At 34.1% G+C, this 19,402-nt stretch overlaps 1 protein-coding gene across 3 annotated transcripts in view; it reads right to left on the bottom strand.

The window, feature by feature from the left end:
• Window positions 1-130: 130 nt before the first annotated feature.
• Window positions 131-19,402, bottom strand: part of SASS6 (SAS-6 centriolar assembly protein) — a 40,357-nt gene continuing 21,085 nt past the window's right edge. Inside the window, exons 8-17 of one of the 3 annotated variants that reach the window (XM_055584979.1) lie at window positions 14,960-15,211; window positions 11,782-11,976; window positions 11,583-11,672; window positions 11,309-11,488; window positions 10,870-10,951; window positions 10,058-10,194; window positions 8,253-8,381; window positions 4,070-4,167; window positions 2,098-2,192; window positions 131-1,990 (exon numbers count right to left, since the gene is read on the bottom strand). In XM_055584979.1, the coding sequence (XP_055440954.1) occupies window positions 1,884-1,990; window positions 2,098-2,192; window positions 4,070-4,167; window positions 8,253-8,381; window positions 10,058-10,194; window positions 10,870-10,951; window positions 11,309-11,488; window positions 11,583-11,672; window positions 11,782-11,976; window positions 14,960-15,211 (1,365 nt within the window). In that variant the 3' untranslated portion in view covers window positions 131-1,883. The remainder of the gene's footprint in view (window positions 1,991-2,097; window positions 2,193-4,069; window positions 4,168-8,252; window positions 8,382-10,057; window positions 10,195-10,869; window positions 10,952-11,308; window positions 11,489-11,582; window positions 11,673-11,781; window positions 11,977-14,959; window positions 15,212-19,402) is intronic. The other 2 variants (XM_055584980.1, XM_055584981.1) reach the window with 2 other exon arrangements.

Raw genomic sequence — 19,402 nt, 5'->3', positions numbered from 1 at the left:
CCTCAGTACTGTAACAGGAAGCAAAGCAATGAAAACTTAGTCCATAAATTAACTGAAAATAATTTTCTAAGCACAGGTGCAGGTGTTATAGGTCAGTCCTATTTGTTTTTATACACATTTAAGTATCATATTCCCAAAATATTAATACTTTATTAAAACAAAGCTCAGTTTACAGAAATACATTAAATGCAATATTTTGATTATTAACACATGTACAATTGTACACAGCAGAACAATTTCAAATAAAAGTTTAAGAGGTAGAGAAAATAATTAGCACTCAGAAGTCTGTATTTAATACCAAAAAGTCTTTAGGAAGTTGACATCAAAATGATCTCTATCCTAGCTGTTGTATCCTTATGTCATATATCCTATCCAAACCCTTGTCACAACATTTTATATTACACAGTATTTACAAGGAAGAGTCCAATATTGCCGAGAAGTTGCTTTCCAGATGATTAGTGTTTTCAAGTTACTGTAACTGAGTATTCTTACTAATATAGTATATCTAAATGACACACACCAAAAAACTGTATAAAAACTAATAATGGTTACTAAGCTTTTTATTTTTACAATAGATCCCTATTTTAAGACAGTTTGCAATTCCCAGCAGTTTCAAAGTGTGAAAAGACTCAATATTGTGGCTTCACCAAAGAATTAGCAAAGATTCTCTATTTTACTATGGAGGCTAATAACATTGGTGGGTTGTCAATATCCTGAAATGTCTCTTTTCCTCATCTGTGTAATAACATTCTTGAAAATATTTTGAAAAAGTATCACAAGAGTATTAACAATCTATAAACAAAAAATGCTTTAGAGGTTTCTTAAGAGAATGCTACTCTACTGGATGGCTGTTAAGAAAACAAAATGGAGCCCTGTGATTGTGATAAGTTTTTTTTTAAATCACCTCATTTTTTCCAAAGAACAAATTCTTACTTGAAACTTGTAATTATAGGGAAGAAAAGAAAGCTGTCACTTCTAAAATTATTCACCCTGCCTACTTTACTAAGCCAACATGAAAATGAACCTATTTTGATATTATAAAAATTAATATTCATTATGCTCTTGTAAATATTTTGTATAAGTACTAATTTTTAAAACAATATTCCACTAATACAGATTTAAGTGAATAACAAAACTTCAAATGAAAGAGAACAACTGGATGACTACAGGCTTCCAGGAAGCATTAAAATCCTATTAACTGGCTCAAATGACTAAAGCACTTTGTACCTAATCTGGTCATGTAATTAGACTGTCCAAAATTGTTTGTATAATTTATTAAAATTACAGACTTACTCAAAAGATAATTTAAAGGGTTCAAGGAAAATATTTACTTGCTATGAAGAATTTCATTCATTTAAGGTAATTTCAGGATTTTTCCCTTTAAATATCATCAATAATAATATCTCAAGAGATAATCATTTTCCCTCATAATTCTCAGGTGGCAAATTTAAAATTTTATTGTACTGATGAAAATGATAAAGTGAACTGATAGCATTCTTTGGCTTCATTAAAATATTAATATATCTGAGCAGGTTTTAATGAACTAAGATACTGAATGATCAGGCTCTCTCTTACAAGGATCAATTCTTTCCTTAGAACTTCTGAGAATTTCTAAGGATTAGTTTAATAAAATTCATATTACTCTATAAAACACTACATTCCAAGCTAAAAAGTGTCATTTGTTCAGAATCTTCACCAATTTCCAAGTACAGATTTGCTCCTCTAAACTGCATAAATGATGGCAGTAAAGGATCCAATCTAATACAGCAGTAACTCAAGTAAACCCTGAAACCTGCGTGTTCAGAATTTGAGCTATATGCTGTTACCATATTTTTAAGCCATGTCAATTTCTAAAATTTCAAAAAAAAAAAACGACACTAGGATTAACTGTTCTGTAGCTGCCCGGGAAAGTAAGCTGAAGATGCAGAAGGGAGCACTGTGGGTTTTGAAGATGTCTGTAATGCTCCTAAAGTGCCATCTTTCTGATGGTCTGCAAATGAGGACAAAAAAATTATTTGTATTTATGTTAGTCCTTATATAATACATTTAATTAAACCACAGTATACAATCCACACTACTTCAGAAATGTCTTCTCACCTGGATTATTAAATAGATTTTGGCTGAGTCCACGCAAAGGAATGCTATCTTCCCTTTTCTTCAGATATTTGGATTCCAGTCCTAAATTTTCACCACTTGAAAGGAAAACACTAATTATGAACTTAATTTAACAAAGTTTTATTTTCTCTACAGTAAGGTCTGAATGTTTATATACAAATAAATGTATATGACAATATAACTAACATTTATAGCTTTGTTCAAACCAGATCATGCTTTCCAGTGGATTCTTAAGCAAATAATTTATCCATAAGCCAAAGTATACATCTTCTCAGTAAAAAAATTAAGATTTTCCTTTGACCAAAAGCCCCTCAAAATTTTGTGGTGCTTCAAAGTGGTCATTATTAACTGTTAATACTCACTACACTAATAAATTCTGGTCAGATGAATAAAAACATGAAATCTTGAAAAAAACAAAGGAGGGGGTATTCTGTAGTTGTACTTTCCCTCTTTCAACCACTATATTCCTTCCTTTTAAATCTGTCCACTGTTAACATTTTCTCTAATAGTACACTTGTAAGAAGTTAATAGATCTTGTAAAGCAATGACATTTTATCTTTAAAATTAAATGATGATCTTTTCTCAATTTTCAGAAAAAAATGGGTGAATAGGTGTTTTTTCAATTTTAATATTCTTCTTTAACCTTTGCCACTTATTACTAGCAGACTACAAATAAGTTCTAAACAACTCAAAACAGCACAACAGTCCTAATTTTATAGACATGTGATTATGTTGACTTTGTACCACAAATATCATTTTTTTCTGTTAACTAAAATTGTTCTTGATGTATATGATAAAGTTAAACATCATGGTGTTCTATTAATTCCAGGTGTTCTGGCACTTGAACAACTATGAGCTTCAATACAGCAAGCATGAACATTTTAGGACCTGAAAGAATTCTCACCTTTTTAAAAAATGGAGGCTCACAAACATTAACTATTATAATACTCATCTTGGTGCTAATTTTAGAGGAGCCAATGAATAAAGGCCAGAGACCTGGAATAAGAAGCCTCTTGGAGCCATGTCAGTAATTTAGTTTGCAACATATTGGGGATGGTGATGGCTCATGATAAGTACCAGCAGACAAACCTTAAAGCAATTAACTTTTAAGTAAATAAACATAATGGTAAGAAAAGAGTATTACAAACATAAATACTAATCCGACAGACAAATTTGCATCTATAAATTGTTTACTTTAGCCACAACTCACTGATTCAACAAACTTCACTATGCAAAACCACCTTAACTAAAAAATAGGCAAGGAATCTAAGTAGGCAAAATTGGCATTAAAGCTTATTTATGTTAGCTTGGCTAGGGCGCAACCTCAAAAGCCTTTTCACTCTTCTTTACCACAGAATTTTAATTCTCAGAGTACACTGGAAGCAATTACTTGGACAAAGAGCTTCCAAAGGTAGACATAGCCATATAGGAAAATAAAAACAAAACCGCCAACTCTGATGAATTAAAGATTTCTATCTAATTGCCCAAGAATATCTGAAAGGGTATTCTTCAGTTATGTAGGGAAATCCCTTTTAAAAAATTAAATTTTACTGTTGCTGCTGCTACGTCACTTCAGTCGTGTCCGACTCTTTGCGACCCCACAGACGGCAGCCCACTAGGCTCCCCTGTCCCTGGGATTCTCCAGGCAAGAACACTGGAGTGGGCTGCCATTTCCTTCTCCAATGCATGAAAGTGAAAAGTGAAAGTGAAGTCGCTCAGTCGTGTCTGACTCCTAGCGACCCCATGGACTGCAGCCTACCAGGCTCCTCCGTCCATAGTTTTAAAAAAATGAGAAACCACTTTCTTACAGATGAAAGTGACTAACTTAATCCCACTGCTCAGCAACTTAACACATCACATAAATAAGTGGTCATCACAGCTTTCAAACACTGTTAAAAACTCCTTAAGATGACTCTCAGAATTACAAACATTAAATTTTATGTCAAGAACTTACTTTTCCTTATCAGTTGAGCAGGGCATACTAATAGTTGTTCCTGACTGAACATCTCCTAGTGATGGATTTGGTTTTGTAAACTGCAAGTTAAACTGAACCTGTGAAGAAGGAAAACATCATATAACTGATTAGTGAGAACTGAGACTAAGCAGGAGTAACCAAGACAGTTCTATATAGAGATAGGTGGCTAAATTTTTTCTCTGATAAATGTAGACCACAGAAGTTCAACCTATATTTTATAACACAAGCACATTTTATTGAGAAGGTTTAATTTTAAAATCCTATTTCTCCTTACCAAAAAGTTCCCATCATATAAGAGTAATAGCACAAATTATTTAATTCTTTTGAAATGAAAACATAAACATTATACATTTAAGTAATTAAGTATAATACATTATACACTGCTTTAATGTTAAAAGTAACCAAGAACCACAATGATGCATTTATTTACCACATGCATTCTGAAAATTCCCTTTCAAGAATTTAAACTCTTATCAGAGTTTAAGAATTCTAAATGAGTGCTAGGAATCTAAACTTTGAAATAATCAAGAACAATCCAAGAATCTATACAAAAGTCCAAAATAAAATATCAAGCATATGGGATGTAGTAGCTTATTTAAAATAATAATGACTATGACTGAGGGGGTTTCATACCAAAAATATACATATGGGCTTTATGTTATGGAAATCCATAAACGTAAGTCACCATTCTAATAAATCAAAAAAAAAAGTTATGATGACTTGAATCCAAAAAAAAGGCATAAGGAGATAAACACCTATTTTTTGTTAAAAATCATAATAAAATATAGATACTAGCTTAATAGGAAAAAATTATAAATCAGAAAGGTATATGCTGCTTTCCTCAGCTATCAAGGCTTAACATTCTAAAGATTACAATTCTCCCTATATTAATCTACACATTTAACAAGATCACAAAAAATACAAGTACAGGACTTTTAAAAAGTGAAATAAGGTGATTCGCATAGTCCTTATAGAAAACATGCAAGAGGGAAGAAAGTTTTAAAAGAGCCTAACATCTTTATACATAATATAGTTTCCAGACACCAATGATAAATAATTAGAAAACTGGACAAAATAAACAAAAAGAATGGTCCCCAAAACTAACCAACAGGTAGTGCAGGACTGTGATCTCTGAGAGAAGCTGTGATCCATATAACTGACCCAGCTTTCTAATCAGAGGCCCTTCCTGACTCACCACAGTACAGACAAAGAAGGTACTGCTAAATGGAGAAGATAATCAGTTTAGGGAGGATGAGGTAGGTCACCTGGAAGCTGCAAGGCAGAATTCTGATGAAAAGTGAGGTATAAAGAGAAAAAGCGCCAGAAGTCAACACATGAATGCCCTGAGTTTTTTCTGAGTACTAGGCACAGGCATGGGGCTTCCCATGTGGTTCAGTGGTAAAGACAGTAAAGTGGTAACGGCGGTTTGCCTGCCAATGCGGGAAATGGAAGAGACCCGGGTTCAATCCCTGGGTCAGGAAGATCCCCTGGAGGAGTAAATGGCAACTCACTCCAGGATTCTTGTGTGGAAAATCCCATGGACAGAGGAGCCTAGTGCGCTACAGTCCATGGGGGTCACAAGGAGTCGAACATGACTGAGCACATACGCACAGCACAGGTACATTGAAAGAGTAAAACTCCACAACGCTGCGCAAATAAACACAGCGGAGCTTTTAGCTGAACATCTTCCAAGGTTCAAAATCATGAAGACAAAGTGGACAGTCTTGGTGATCATTTAGGACATTCAGTGCGGAGCATTTGTAAGAGGGCTGAACTATCCCTTGAGTAAAAGCTACTGCAAATGCATCCGAGGCACAATTCTAAGCAAATGCATCAACTCAAGGTTCACAGAAATTCAGTAAGATAAAATTATTGCTCCACTTTACAAATGGAGAAACTGAAGCAGGACAACTAGATATTTTTGTTTGTTACTGGCTTGCCCAACTTCATACTAATAAGAGGCAAGATTTAAACTCCAAAATCTGATTCCACATTTTAACCATTATAATTGGGCAGTATATGCATTCAATTCACAAATAAATATTCAATTAGAGTTTCAACTTCAAAGTGTACTGTTAGTATTAGGGCTGTTTGGTTGCTTTCGTGAGGGATGCATACCAAAAGACTACGGAGGCCAATAATATAGGAAACACTAGAAGTCTGGCTTTGATATTTAAGAACAGGATTGTTATCATAATTCCTCCGATTCCAGAAGAGCTATAAGAAAGGTAATCTTATTATAAGTCATATTTAGTCCTACCAACTAAACAATTATCTGCAGTAGTTCTCATCTTCATTTTGAACATTATATATATATTGCTGGAAAGCTGTTTAAAAGTAATTTTGAATTTAATTATAATCCTCAAGAAAAAACTGATACCAATATGTAAGCACATTTGAGCATACTGATATTTATGAAAAAACAACAGTATTCATTTGATTACATGTATCTAATTTTCAATAAGCAATACAAGAAAAGCCAATTAAATGCATCTAAATACTCTTTACATAATAATATTCTAAATATAAAAACTCAGGCTTAATTCTTGATTCACTGAGAATTCTCAATAGTTCCAAATAATAATAAGGCTATTTAATAAGGCTATTGTAAAAAAATATCAATAACCTCAGATATGCAGATGACACCACCCTTATTATGGCAGAGAGTGAAGAGGAACTAAAAAGCCTCTTGATGAAAGTGAAAGTGGAGAGTGAAAAAGTTGGCTTAAAGCTCAACATTCAGAAAACGAAGATCATGGCATCTGGTCCCATCACTTCATGGGAAACAGATGGGGAAACAGGGGAAACAGTGTCAGATTTTATTTTTCTGGGCTCCAAAATCACTGCAGATGGTGACTGCAGCCATGAAATTAAAAGATGCTTACTCCTTGGAAGAAAAGTTATGACCAACCTAGATAGTATATTCAAAAGCAGAGACATCACTTTGCCAACAAAGGTTCGTCTAGTCAAGGCTATGGTTTTTCCTGTGGTCACGTATGGATGTGAGAGTTGGACTGTGAAGAAGGCTGAGTGCCGAAGAATTGATGCTTTTGAACTGTGGTGTTGGAGAAGACTCTTGAGAGTCCCTTGGACTGCAAGGAGATCCAACCAGTCCAGTCTGAAGGAGATCAGCCCTGGGATTTCTTTGGAAGGAATGATGCTAAAGCTGAAACTCCAGTACTTTGGCCACCTCATGCGAAGAGTTGACTCATTGGAAAAGACTCTGATGCTGGGAGGGATTGGGGGCAAGAGGAGAAGGGGACGACAGAGGATGAGATGGCTGGATGGCATCCCTGACTCGATGGATGTGAGTCTGGGTGAACTCCGGGAGTTGGTGATGGACAAGGAGGCCTGGCGTGCTGCGATTCATGGGGTCGCAAAGAGTCGGACACGAATGAGTGACTGATCTGATCTGATTGTAAAAAAAGAAGTATATGCCTAAACAACATAGCCAACTTATTTTTAGGGCAGCCCCAAACTAATTTGATAAAGTTTATAATAGCAGTTTCAAAGTCCTCAATTCTACCTTTCATAAAACAATCTTCTCAAAAATGAAAACAGAATCAGTGGCTCATCTGGGTAGAAAATTACTGTGAAAACAATTATAATACATGTGAAAACAATGTATAAATCTAAAATATTATAATAATGATGATGATGAAAAACTCAAGCAGGCAGAAAAAAGCAAATGAATCAAGGTTTGGAGAGATTGCTAAGTATATGCTATTCGAGATAATGTTGTCAGAACTACATTTTACAATTTATTATAACCCTGCCAATCAGACCGTTAAATCCTAACAATGGAATCCAAAAATTTCAGTACCGCTAATATACCAGCAGCATGAAACTGGTAATCCTAGGTTAAGTTTGAGAGTTGTAGGAGATACAGGTAGAAGAATGAATTAAAAAATGGAGAGATAAAGAGGAATAAAAATAAGTTTAAACATACTGCTATCTAGGTTATTATAAATTATAGTGACTCAAAAAAATCATATAGTGCATTTAATATTTCCTGTAAGCATAACACACTAGATATTCATAAATATATTCAGAATTATATTCATTTAATACTAAGCAACTGATCAAAAAATAGATGTTTTAAATAAAGTAAATAAATTGCTATTTTCTTTTTTTTAAAAAAGGTGTTAGTTATTTTGCCTACCTTTGGTCCTGAAACTGGGTGGATGGTATTTTTGGCAGATAAAGGATGAGAAAAGGTATTCTGGAATGCAAACGCAGAGGAGACAGGATAACCAATCCCACAAGCTGGGTAAGTCAGTCTACCCTCAACCTAAAAATAAAAGCATAAAAAAGGCTGAGGATGAGAAATTTGTTCTAAATAGTATTTGGCGATGCAGGAGGCATTAGCATCTGTCATAATAACTAAGAGTTAAGAACACTCTCTCAGAGGCCAAACTTGTCTACCATGACACCAAACTCTGCTTCATTATATACTATGAAACTGGAATATCTTTGGCCCAGAGGGCTTTTCAGAGTGGCTGTGTAAGCTTAGACCAAAACAAACAAAACAAAACAAAAACCCACACACTGGACCTGATTTTGAACTGAAGTAAAACAAAGACCTCTGAATCATCTTGGTTCCCTCTAGGCCCTGAATTCCTGAAAATGGAGTTCAGGGGTAGTCCTAGACCAAAAAGCCAATAAGGGATAAAATAAAAATAATCGAGCAATACCTTTCACACAGCTATTTATCATCAGTCGGTAAGATTAAGCCTGTCGTCTTTTCATGTTTTTAATTCAGTACCAGTAAGGACCACTTAAAAATTTAAGTACCACTTAACTCTGTACTTTTTCCCAAGTTAGCAAAAATCCTTACCCTTCTTTAAACATCAAGTACTATCTCATTTACTAGAGTAGATTAAAAATTCTACTATGGATTTGCACTTTAAATCCTCTGCCAATGCCCTCCAGTCAAAGACTTGGACCAGAAATACATCTATAGGTGTACACACGCTTTGCAACAAGGAAAACTGAAGACCAGGTGAAACCTAGAAAGAGACGTGTCTCTGTAAGACAATGTTAAAAAGGAGTATTTATTGGACTTTGTCATGTGTTAGATGAATCAAGGAACAGTTTAAGAATGTGGGGCTATACTGTGGACTGGATGCTATCAAGAAATGGGGATAACTATATGACTAGGTATATGAATAGATTTTATCCAGTAAGGTAGGATGAATGCACTAAGACCAAAGTTATAACTGGTAATGAGCAGCAGTCACTCACTCTAGCCGGATCGGAGGATACGTGCCCATTTTTATGGTTTGGCAATGTCCTATTTTTGTCTGTGTTCAAACATGACTATGAAGTGGTCTTGTTTTTGTCTTGATCCATCACAGTCAGGGCATGGCCTTACCTGATGTTGATATTCTGTGAATTTGATTATGTTCAACAGGAAAGCCTCAAAACCTAGCTCTGAGTGCAAGGCCAATTCCTAGCCAGGCCCAGGCCTAGCTGATAGTACCAAGCCAGATCCAGGTACTCAAAGCTAAAAAGCTTAACTCTTGTAAATCATTTCTTCCAGAATCTAAAGCTGACAAGCTTGGTAATAGGGTTTCTCTTTCTCTCTTTTTTTCCCAATAGAATTCAGATTAGGCTCCTCCAGTATAGTGCCAGAGCTGAGCCCATATCCTGTTCGCCCTTACTGAGGCCTCCTAAATACTTGCTGTGTTTGTTAACAGTTTTCAGCATATTTGGCCTTACTTCAGTCAATACTGAATGATTTCTGTATCCATTAAAATGTTACAAAGTAGTGTACCCTTAAAATAGAGCCTCTTTGTTAAGAATAAGTGTACCTTTATGTCCCTCTTCCAAAGGTAAAACTACTTCAGTGCTAAAAATTGTAATAAGACTCTAGTCATATTAGGTACCAGCACCAAACAATCTGAGAATATTTTTGTTTTAGAAAATTTACCAAGACCATTCACAACATCTTAATTTAAATCTTACCACATTAGAGGTAGGAGAAATCCCACTTCTGATGGTATTGCTACTGGTATGTACAGGTGGAGTGGTAGAAGGTCCCAATACATCTTGCTTTCTCACTAGCTGATTTTCATTTAATTCTTTATTTAACCATGTGATTACTTAAATAAAAGAACAAGAAGAAACTTAATACTTCAATTTTTCTAATAATTTTAAGTATTTTAAAATTATATTAATTTTTAAAATTTTACATTTTTAAAACTGTTTTATCATAGGAAAACAAGTTCATCTAAATATTTGTCACTAAATATTTTTATTTTACAACTGCCACAAGCACTCTTTATCCTTTTACTGTCTATCAGAAGTACGTATTTCTGCAAGTCAAGGATCTCTTTGAAATCTCTTTGATTTCATTTCTAGAATATCTTCCAGTTTATTTAAATTCAAACTCTTATTTCTCAAAATCAGTATTACAAACTGAGAAAAATGTAGAAGACTTAATCTCATATTTTTGTTTTAAATATTTGTATTATTATCAGTGGGTAAATACAGCAATTATAGCAAGTAGTAGGAAAGAATGTAAATTACAGTCAATATTTTCAACATTTACTTCTGGGTTACTGACACATGTGATAGGGTTTCTTTTAATGATGGTAACTGTTTTACAGGATAGTTGATTTTAATTTACTACAGCAAAGACATTAAGATGGTATATTTAAAGCAGATTATATGTATACAGCAAAACCTTGATTTAACTAGACTTATGAATTCAGTAAAAATTGCAGGTTAAGAATAAAACTAAAAACCTCATTTAAATGAAAAGGTAAAATACTTACACTTTTCATTATTTTTTAGAAGTTGTTTGCTTTCTTCAAGTTTTTGAACTGTAGCTTCTAATTGTTCTTGTAATTTGCATACCTAAAATACATTAATCCTTAAAGTAAGTATAATAAAGGCTAAAATAAAAACTGAAGAGATATATTACTATTCATTAAATAATTACTATTAAATATGAAAGGAATTAGCTCAGCTGTGTAATAAAATGTATGTGCACATAATTATATATACACACACATATATATGAACACTCAACGTATTTGAGTCATAATAACTAATTTTTCAAACTGAAAAATTTGTTGATTGTAGTCATGTTTTCTTGGGGAAAAAAGCCAAAACTTTCTCTAATGTAACAAAGTAGAAATGTTTAAAATATATGAGGAAATACATTAAGCTTTGCAAATAGTCAACACATACTAAATATAAAATATTAACTACCTCTTGTTCTTTAATTCGGAGAGATTGTCCAACATCTTGTAATTCTTTTTGTTCCTTTTGTAATTTTTCTTCCTTTTCAGCCAAGAGTTTCTCTTGCTGAATAGTTACTGTATTCTTCAATTTCAACTTACCCATTAAAGTCTTCAGATCCCCTTGCAGTTTTTTGATAATTTCATTTGCCTGTAGAAGAGTTTCACATGAATGTCTCTACACAGTCCAATGAAACATCTCTACATAATCCAATGAAATATTCTATTGTTTTAAAAAAACAAACCTTAAGAAGTTCAGCTGATAATGATTTTATTGTAGCTTCAAGTTTTCCTAGTTGTACCTGATTTTTCTCACCATTTTCTTCCAGAGCCACCTGATATATATTTTTAAAAACATGAACAATTAGGAAGTCTGTGTTTATTTAGGAAAAACATCATATATGTATGTGATCATCAATTTGTTTAGAAAATTTTAAAATAGACCTTTTGTTCCTGGATTGTATCAAACGCTTCTTTTGTTCTTAAAACAAGCTGGTCCTTATCCTTGATTTCCTGTTCTAAAACAGCCACTTTTGTTTGCAGCTGATTAATATGCTTTTCTTTTTCATGGCATTCAGCATCAAGTGTAGAATTTTCTCTTCTCAAAGAGAGGACTTCTTGCTTAGCCCGCTGGAGCTCCTAGACGAGGGGGGAAAAAAAGGAAAGTTGGCTGGTCTGATAATTTATAATTAAGATATTTAAAACAGGAAAAAGTCTTTCATAACTTTGAAGTTCCAGTACTAATGCTCTTTTAAAGAAATAACGGTCTCTCTAAAGGTATATGTAACTGAGATTTGAAACATAACTGTAAAATACACTAATATCTAATTCAATCACAGTAAGGGAAAATTAAACAATCCTTATCAATTACTGAAACTTTTAAAACCTAGTAACAAGAATTTTCTGCTGTCTTGAAATTTACAAATTCAAAAAATTACTTAGGTAATAAATGCTCAGATATAACAGAATTTCAAAATATATACAATACATAAATAAAAAGAAAGTCCTATCATTCTACCACCAAAGCAGTGATCCTCTATCTAGTCTGCATAATGAAATCACCTGGAAAGCTTTAACAACTACTGATGCCTGGTATCCTGCCCAAGAGATTTTGATTTCATTCGTATGAGGTATGACCTGAGCTCTTCAACCTGTTTCTCAGGGTAGCCAAGAAATCATGAGATATTGTTAATTAACAATAAGTCAGAAAGACAAATACTACATAATATCACTTAGATGTGGAATCCAAAATATGACAAAAACGAACATATTTACAAAACAGAAACAGACTCATAGAAAACAAACTTATAGCTACCAAAGGGGAAGAAGGGGGATATAAATGAGGAGTTTGAGATTAGTAGATACAAACCACTATATAAAATAAATAACAAGGTCCTACTGCAGAGTACAGAGAACTATACTCAATAATACAAACCATAATGAAAACACGAAAAAATATTTTAAATAATTTTTTTAATAGATCTGCCTTCCAATGCAGGAGACACCAAGAGATACAGGTTCGATCCCTTGTCAGGAAAATCCTCTGGAGTAGGAAATGGCAATCACTCCAGTATTCTAGGCTGGGAAATCCCATCAATAGAGGAGTCTTGTGGACTACAGTCCACGGGGGTCGCAAAGAGTCAGACATGACTGAGCACACACACATACTAAATAACACCTCAATCATCTAGTATCAGTCCAAATGTTGCCAGTACACTAAAGTACAGTACGTAATAGTATTCCTAGTTTTCAATTTTAACAATAACTATATAAAATAATTTTGTAGTATATACCCTAGTGGTTTTAGAAGCACAGACTCTGCTATCAAGCAGTGCATGAGTGCATGCTAACTTGCTTCAGTCATGTCTGACTTTTTACGACCCTATGGACTTTAGCCAGCCAGACTCTTCTGTCCATGGGAGTCTCCAGGCAAGAATACTGGAATGCGTTGCCGTACCTTCCTCCAGGGGATCTTCCCAACCCAGGGCTCAAACCCGCTGTCTCTTATGTCTCCTGCATTGGCAGGCAGGTTCTTTACCACTACAGCCACCTGGGAAGTCTACTATGTCACCTCGAGTATTACTTAACCTCAGTAAATTTCAGTTCTCTCATTTGTAAAAGAGAAACAATACCACAAATTATTTCACCTTTGCAAAAACCCTTATATAAACTCTGTTTTATGTGTCAGATGCTCAGTCATCTCTGTGACCCCATGGACTGTAGCCTGCCAGGCTCCTCTGTCCATGAGATTCTCCAAGCAAGAATACTAGAGCAGGTTGCCATTCCCTTCTCCAGGGGTCCTTCCTGACCCAGGGATGGAACCCAGGTCTCCTGCAGTGCAGGCAAATTCTTTACTGTCTGAACCACCAGGGAAGTTCAAATGCTTAATAAATGGTAGTAACTATTAATTTTAGGGTACTAATCTCTAAAAGGTATAATTTAACATAATTAGGTAACAATACTGAAGTTTAAAAAAAGTTTTCAGGACTCAAAATTTCCAAGTCCTATGCAAACCTTGCAAGAAATATTTTGATTACATTATATGGCACCCCACTCCAGTAGTCTCGCCTGAGAAATCCTAGGGACAAAGGAGGCTATTTAGTCACAAAGAGGTGGACACAACTGAGTGACTGATCATACACACACACATGAAAATCAACATAACAAAGCACAGTTTATACACTGGCCAGTGTCAGGGCTAAAAGAGAAGAAACCACACAGGATTATAATGAAGTACTCATCCAATGTGCAGGGTGAAATGTTTCACCAACTGGTGTGAAAGGTGAAGAGGGTAGCGAGAAGGACTGAAGCATCTAATAGGGCAGAATGCGATGAGGATCTGAACATAAAATCAGTCAGGCTTTATTCAGAATTGGAGGTCTTGTGAGCTAGAATAACACTGTTTATTTGAACATGATAGGTTTAACAAAATCTACATACGTTTTCTAATAACTCATATGACAATAATGTATAATAGTTATCATAGGAAGGAGTTTATCATCACTGCCAAAGTATCAACAAAAGTACTACTATAGCAATATTTTTTAAATGTCTCTGTTGCCTGAAAGAACACGACAGTATTAGAGACAGGCCAATAATAGAGAATTTCAATGGCGAGGCTTACTTGGGTAAATTACTTAAGCTCTCAGTGCCTTAGTTTCATCATCTTTAAATGGGGTAATAATAATACCTTCTTTAAAATAACTGCCATAAGAATTAAATGAGTTAATATAGGTAAAGCACTTAAAACAGTGTTATAGTTATTATCATTACTTTTATTATTATTATTATTATTGTTACTAGACACAAAACTTCACACAGTTGTTCACCATGTTGAGCAGACTGGAAGATCAGCCTGCCAATACCCTGAGCCACAACACTGGGCTGACATTGAAAGTACACTGACAAACCTGAGGGCTATGCCAAAGGGCCGCTCAAGACCCTAACCAGAAGTGCCCAGGTTTACTTTAGCTCTGTTTTGAACCAGCCCATTTTATTAGATTTTGGTTTCTCAATTATTTTGGGTATTCTCTGAGCTGATTATCTAAAGAGATCCTTGCAAAGCATCCAGAAGAATACTACCCATAGAAGTAATAAAGTAACCAAATTCAAATCAAGTTACCAAATTAGACCTTGCTTTTAAACTGGGGCGGGGAGGGGAACCAACTCCAAGATTTGATACCTCTTCAACACCAGACAGCTTTGCTTTAAGTTCTCTGATGGTGGAGTCTCCTTTATATTTCCTTTCAGTGAGGTCTTTATTAGCCGTTTCTAACTCAGACAATCTGTTCTGTAGCTGCTGGATGTTCCGTTGATGAAGGATTTCTAAATCTTTTTTCTGTTGTTCATGTTGCTGTTGGTATTGAACCTGGGCCTATTATATAATAAAATACAGTACCAAAATTCAAAGAAAAAAATACAAATATGAGAATATTTGAGTAAAAAAAAATCTTAATTATTCTTCTTTGTAAGATTTCCCTGCTTTTAAGAGATTCTATTTTCAATTATGGATTTTATGAAAAAGAAAATTAACAAAACAAAGGCAAATTTACCACTATGATCTTGTTCATCATTTCTTCTTCTCCTAAACCCACCTGTTTAGAAGTAATGGCCTTCAATTTAAGGGAAGAATGGTATGTGTTAAGGGGGGAAAAGCAAATCGCAAAACACTATGTATAATACAGTTATGTAAAGTTTAAAAATAAAATAAAATAAAAAAAAAAAAAAACCCACTATGTATAGTGTCAAACTACCCCCACGAAAAGAAAAAATGAGCAGGTACATAAGGAACTTTCGGTATTTGCTTTAAACCACATTATTCTGTTTCCGTTTTTTACAACTAGTATAAATGTTTTCTAATTTAAAAAAAATCTAAACTTACAGTAAAATTGACAAGGTACTGCTCAGTCTTACATTTAGTTGTTAAATTTCACTATCAACAATAAAATTTGAACATGGTTGTAACTCTGAAATCTTTGTTTACCTGTTTGTATCATACCAAAAATCTATCTTAATAATTTCTGTCATAAGACATAGACGGCATTATGTTAAGTGAAATAAGTTACTGTAAGACAAATACTGTATACATGTAATCTAAAAAACTACAACAAACTAGCGAATAAAATAAAAAAGAAGCAGACTCACAAACAGAACAAACTAGTGGCTATCAGTTCGAGAGAGGGAAAGTCTAGGGGCTACATAGCATTAGAGGATTAAAAACAGGATTATTATGGGATTATATAAAATTGTGTGTGTGAAACGTTTGAAAATTATAAAGCACAATAGAATTTAAAGACTTTCATTCAATAAAAAAATTTTAAATAATTTCTGTTGATGAACACTGCTGCTGCTGCTAAGTCATCTCAGTCGTGTCCGACTCTGTGCAACCCCTTAGACGGTAGCCCACCAGGCTCCCCCGTCCCTGGGATTCTCCAGGCAAGAACAATGGAGTGGGCTGCCATTTCCTTCTCCAATGCAGGAAAGTGAAAAGTGAAAGTGAAGTCGCTCAGTCATGTCCGACTCTTAGGGACCCCATGGACTGCAGCCCACCAGGCTCCTCCGTCCATGGGATTCTCCAGGCAAGAGTACTGGAGTGGGGTGCCAATGCCTTCTCCGTGATGAACACTAACAAACCTAAATACATTTTAAAAATAAAAAATATTTTTCTAATTATGCAAGCTATACATTCTTTTAAAAGGCAAAAAGAAAGAATCACAAATAACCGATAACCTCCATCCAGGAAGTCATTATAAATATTTAGGAATATTCCTTTCCAGCTATTTATATACTCAAAACTGACATCATACAAATACACATAACACATAGCTAAATTTAACAAATTGAGACCAAGCACTTTACACAATTATGCTTTTTAATCCTTTAGCACTTGCACTTCCTCATATCGATAAAAACTCTTTGTAAATACTTTCAATATCCACACAGTACCCCAATCCATGGCTATACCGTAATGCAATTAACCCCTGCCCTACTATGGATACTGAGTTTCCAATTTTTCACTATTACAAATAAAACCATGGTTAAAATTTTTCTTCATAAGCATAGATCCAAATTCAGATTATTTCCTTATGATCAATTATAGCTTGAAAATATGCAAACAAGTATAAAGCTTGGTACTAGTTACAAATACCACATTCCAGAAAAGTTGTATTCATTCAAAAATTCCTAACACAAAAGCAGGGGAGTCTCTCATAAAATACTTAGGATATTTTCCATGATTATTTTAGGAATTTCCTCATTTTTGGAAAACTGAAATGGAGAGAAGAAAGAAGCACAAGAAATAAAATAGGAAAGAGTCCATATAAAACTGAAAATGCAACCATGGAAGAAAACACTGAAGGAGCAATCAAGGGAGAAAAGCAACAATGAACAAACTGGTTTATGATGCTAACTGTTAACTGTCTAAAAGGGTAACCAAACACACTGAAGGCAACAAGAGGCCAAAGGCTGCAAAAATAAAGAACTGGCTTTATCCCTGTGATGATCAGAATTTCAGAACTTTTGTTTAAAAAAAAAAAGTGTAATGGATAGAATTTCAACATTTACATTTTCTGCTCTGTTTATTTCAGGTGATTCTGATGCACACTCAAGTCTTAAAATCACTGCCCTACAGAGTATCTATCAGCAGGAAGAGAGGAGCAGCTTGCTTGGTTTTAAAGTCTCAAAGCACTGATTCACAAGCCTATTAGAAAAATGCAGTAAGGAATGCAAACAAATCCTTCAGTCATTTTCATGTTATACATAAATATACTTAATGATGAGACTTTCAGAACCTAACCTGTTTGAAAATAGAGGCAAAAAATATTTAGTAAACAATAGAAATTAATGAAATCAGATGGGAGCATAGAGACAGTGCAGAACTAATTAATGAAACAAAGAACTGCTTCTTTAAAAACACTAAAGAAAACAAACTATCAACTCTCATTAAAAAAGACAAGAACATAGGAGAAATGGTATGGAGATTTTAAAAACTGTAAGACTGCTTATAAGATATTTTACTAATTAAATACAAACATGAAATAAATAGATTTTTAATGAAATATAAACTAACATAACTCAAGGAAAAACAGAAAATCTAACAGGACCGATAGGGACTTCCATGGTGATCCAGCTTGTATAAGACTCCAAGCTCCCAGAGCAGCAAGCTCCCAAAGCAGCAAGCTCGAGTTCAATGCCTGATTGGAGAACTCTGATCCCTCATGTCAAAACTACTGAGCCCACACATTCCAGAGCCCACGTGCTGCAAGCAGAGACCTGCACCTACAACAAAAACCCACCAAAGCCCCCAAAAATACACACACACAAAAAAACAAAACAAAAAAGAATAAAAAATCATGACGGAAACGGGAAAGAATCTAAAGAAAAATGCCTAAAATAAAATAAAATTTAAAAATAAATAAATAAAAAAAAAAAAGAAAGAAAAGAAAAACGCCTTAAGAAGGCATCGTACCCAAATGGTAAAAGGCTAATTCTATCAGGCCTTCAAGGAACAGATAATTCTTCATTTGACTGTTTCAAAGCATAAAGAAAACCAGAAAATGTTTTCATACCTTTCATGACACTAGCATAATTCTAATACCACAGTGCAAAACCTATCACTGTAATTAGCAGACTAAGATAGGAAAAGAGTAATCTCAAACCAATCTCACCTATGAATATATACACAAATGTTCTAAACTAAATATTAGCAAATTCATTCAACAGGATATTAAAAATCTCTGAATACATATTATTCAATGAATTCAAAGATGGTTCCACTTTTAGAAATCTATCATTATCATTAATATATTAGAAAAGTGAAAAAAATGATATTATTTGGTTAAATCTCCAAAAGTCACTCCATCTGACCTAGCTAGCATTCTTTGGATGCCAGACAGAAGAAAATTTTCTCAAACACAGAGTAAATATCACATATAATGGAAAGATAATTTAGTTATTTACCAAAAAACATTACCAAAGTTAATATACACAAATCTCTTGCATTTCTATACAGTTACAATGAAAGATCAGAAAGAGAAATTAAAGAAACAATCTCATTTACTATATCAAGAAAAATAATTATTCTACACAAGGAGGAAAAAGATCTATACTCTGAAAACTGTAAGATGCTGATGAAAGAATCAAAGATGACACAAACAGATGAAAAGATATACCATGTTCTTGGATTTGAAGAATCAGTACTGGCAAAAATGACTAGCCAAGGCAATCTACAGTTTCAATACAATACCTATAAAATCACAAATACCATCTTTCACAGAACTAGAACAAAATTTTTTTTAGTCTGTATGGAACCACAAAAGACCCTGAGTAGCCTAAGCAATCCTGAAAAAGAAAAACAGAGATGGAGGAATTAGGCTTTCTGACTTCAGACAATACAGCAAAGCTACAGTCATCAAAACCATATGGTACTGGCACAAAAACAAAAATATCTATCGATGGAACAAGATAGAAAGCCCCAAAATACACCCATGCACCTATGGTCAATTAAACTACAGCAAAGGAGGCAAGAATATACAAACAGAATGAAACCAGAACATTCTCTAACACC

The sequence above is a fragment of the Bubalus kerabau genome, chromosome 6 (genome assembly GCF_029407905.1).
Source record: "Bubalus kerabau isolate K-KA32 ecotype Philippines breed swamp buffalo chromosome 6, PCC_UOA_SB_1v2, whole genome shotgun sequence".
Classification (NCBI taxonomy): Eukaryota; Metazoa; Chordata; class Mammalia; order Artiodactyla; family Bovidae; genus Bubalus; species Bubalus kerabau.
The sequence above is the reverse complement of the archived record's forward strand: the minus strand, read 5'-3'. Positions and strand labels throughout refer to the sequence as shown.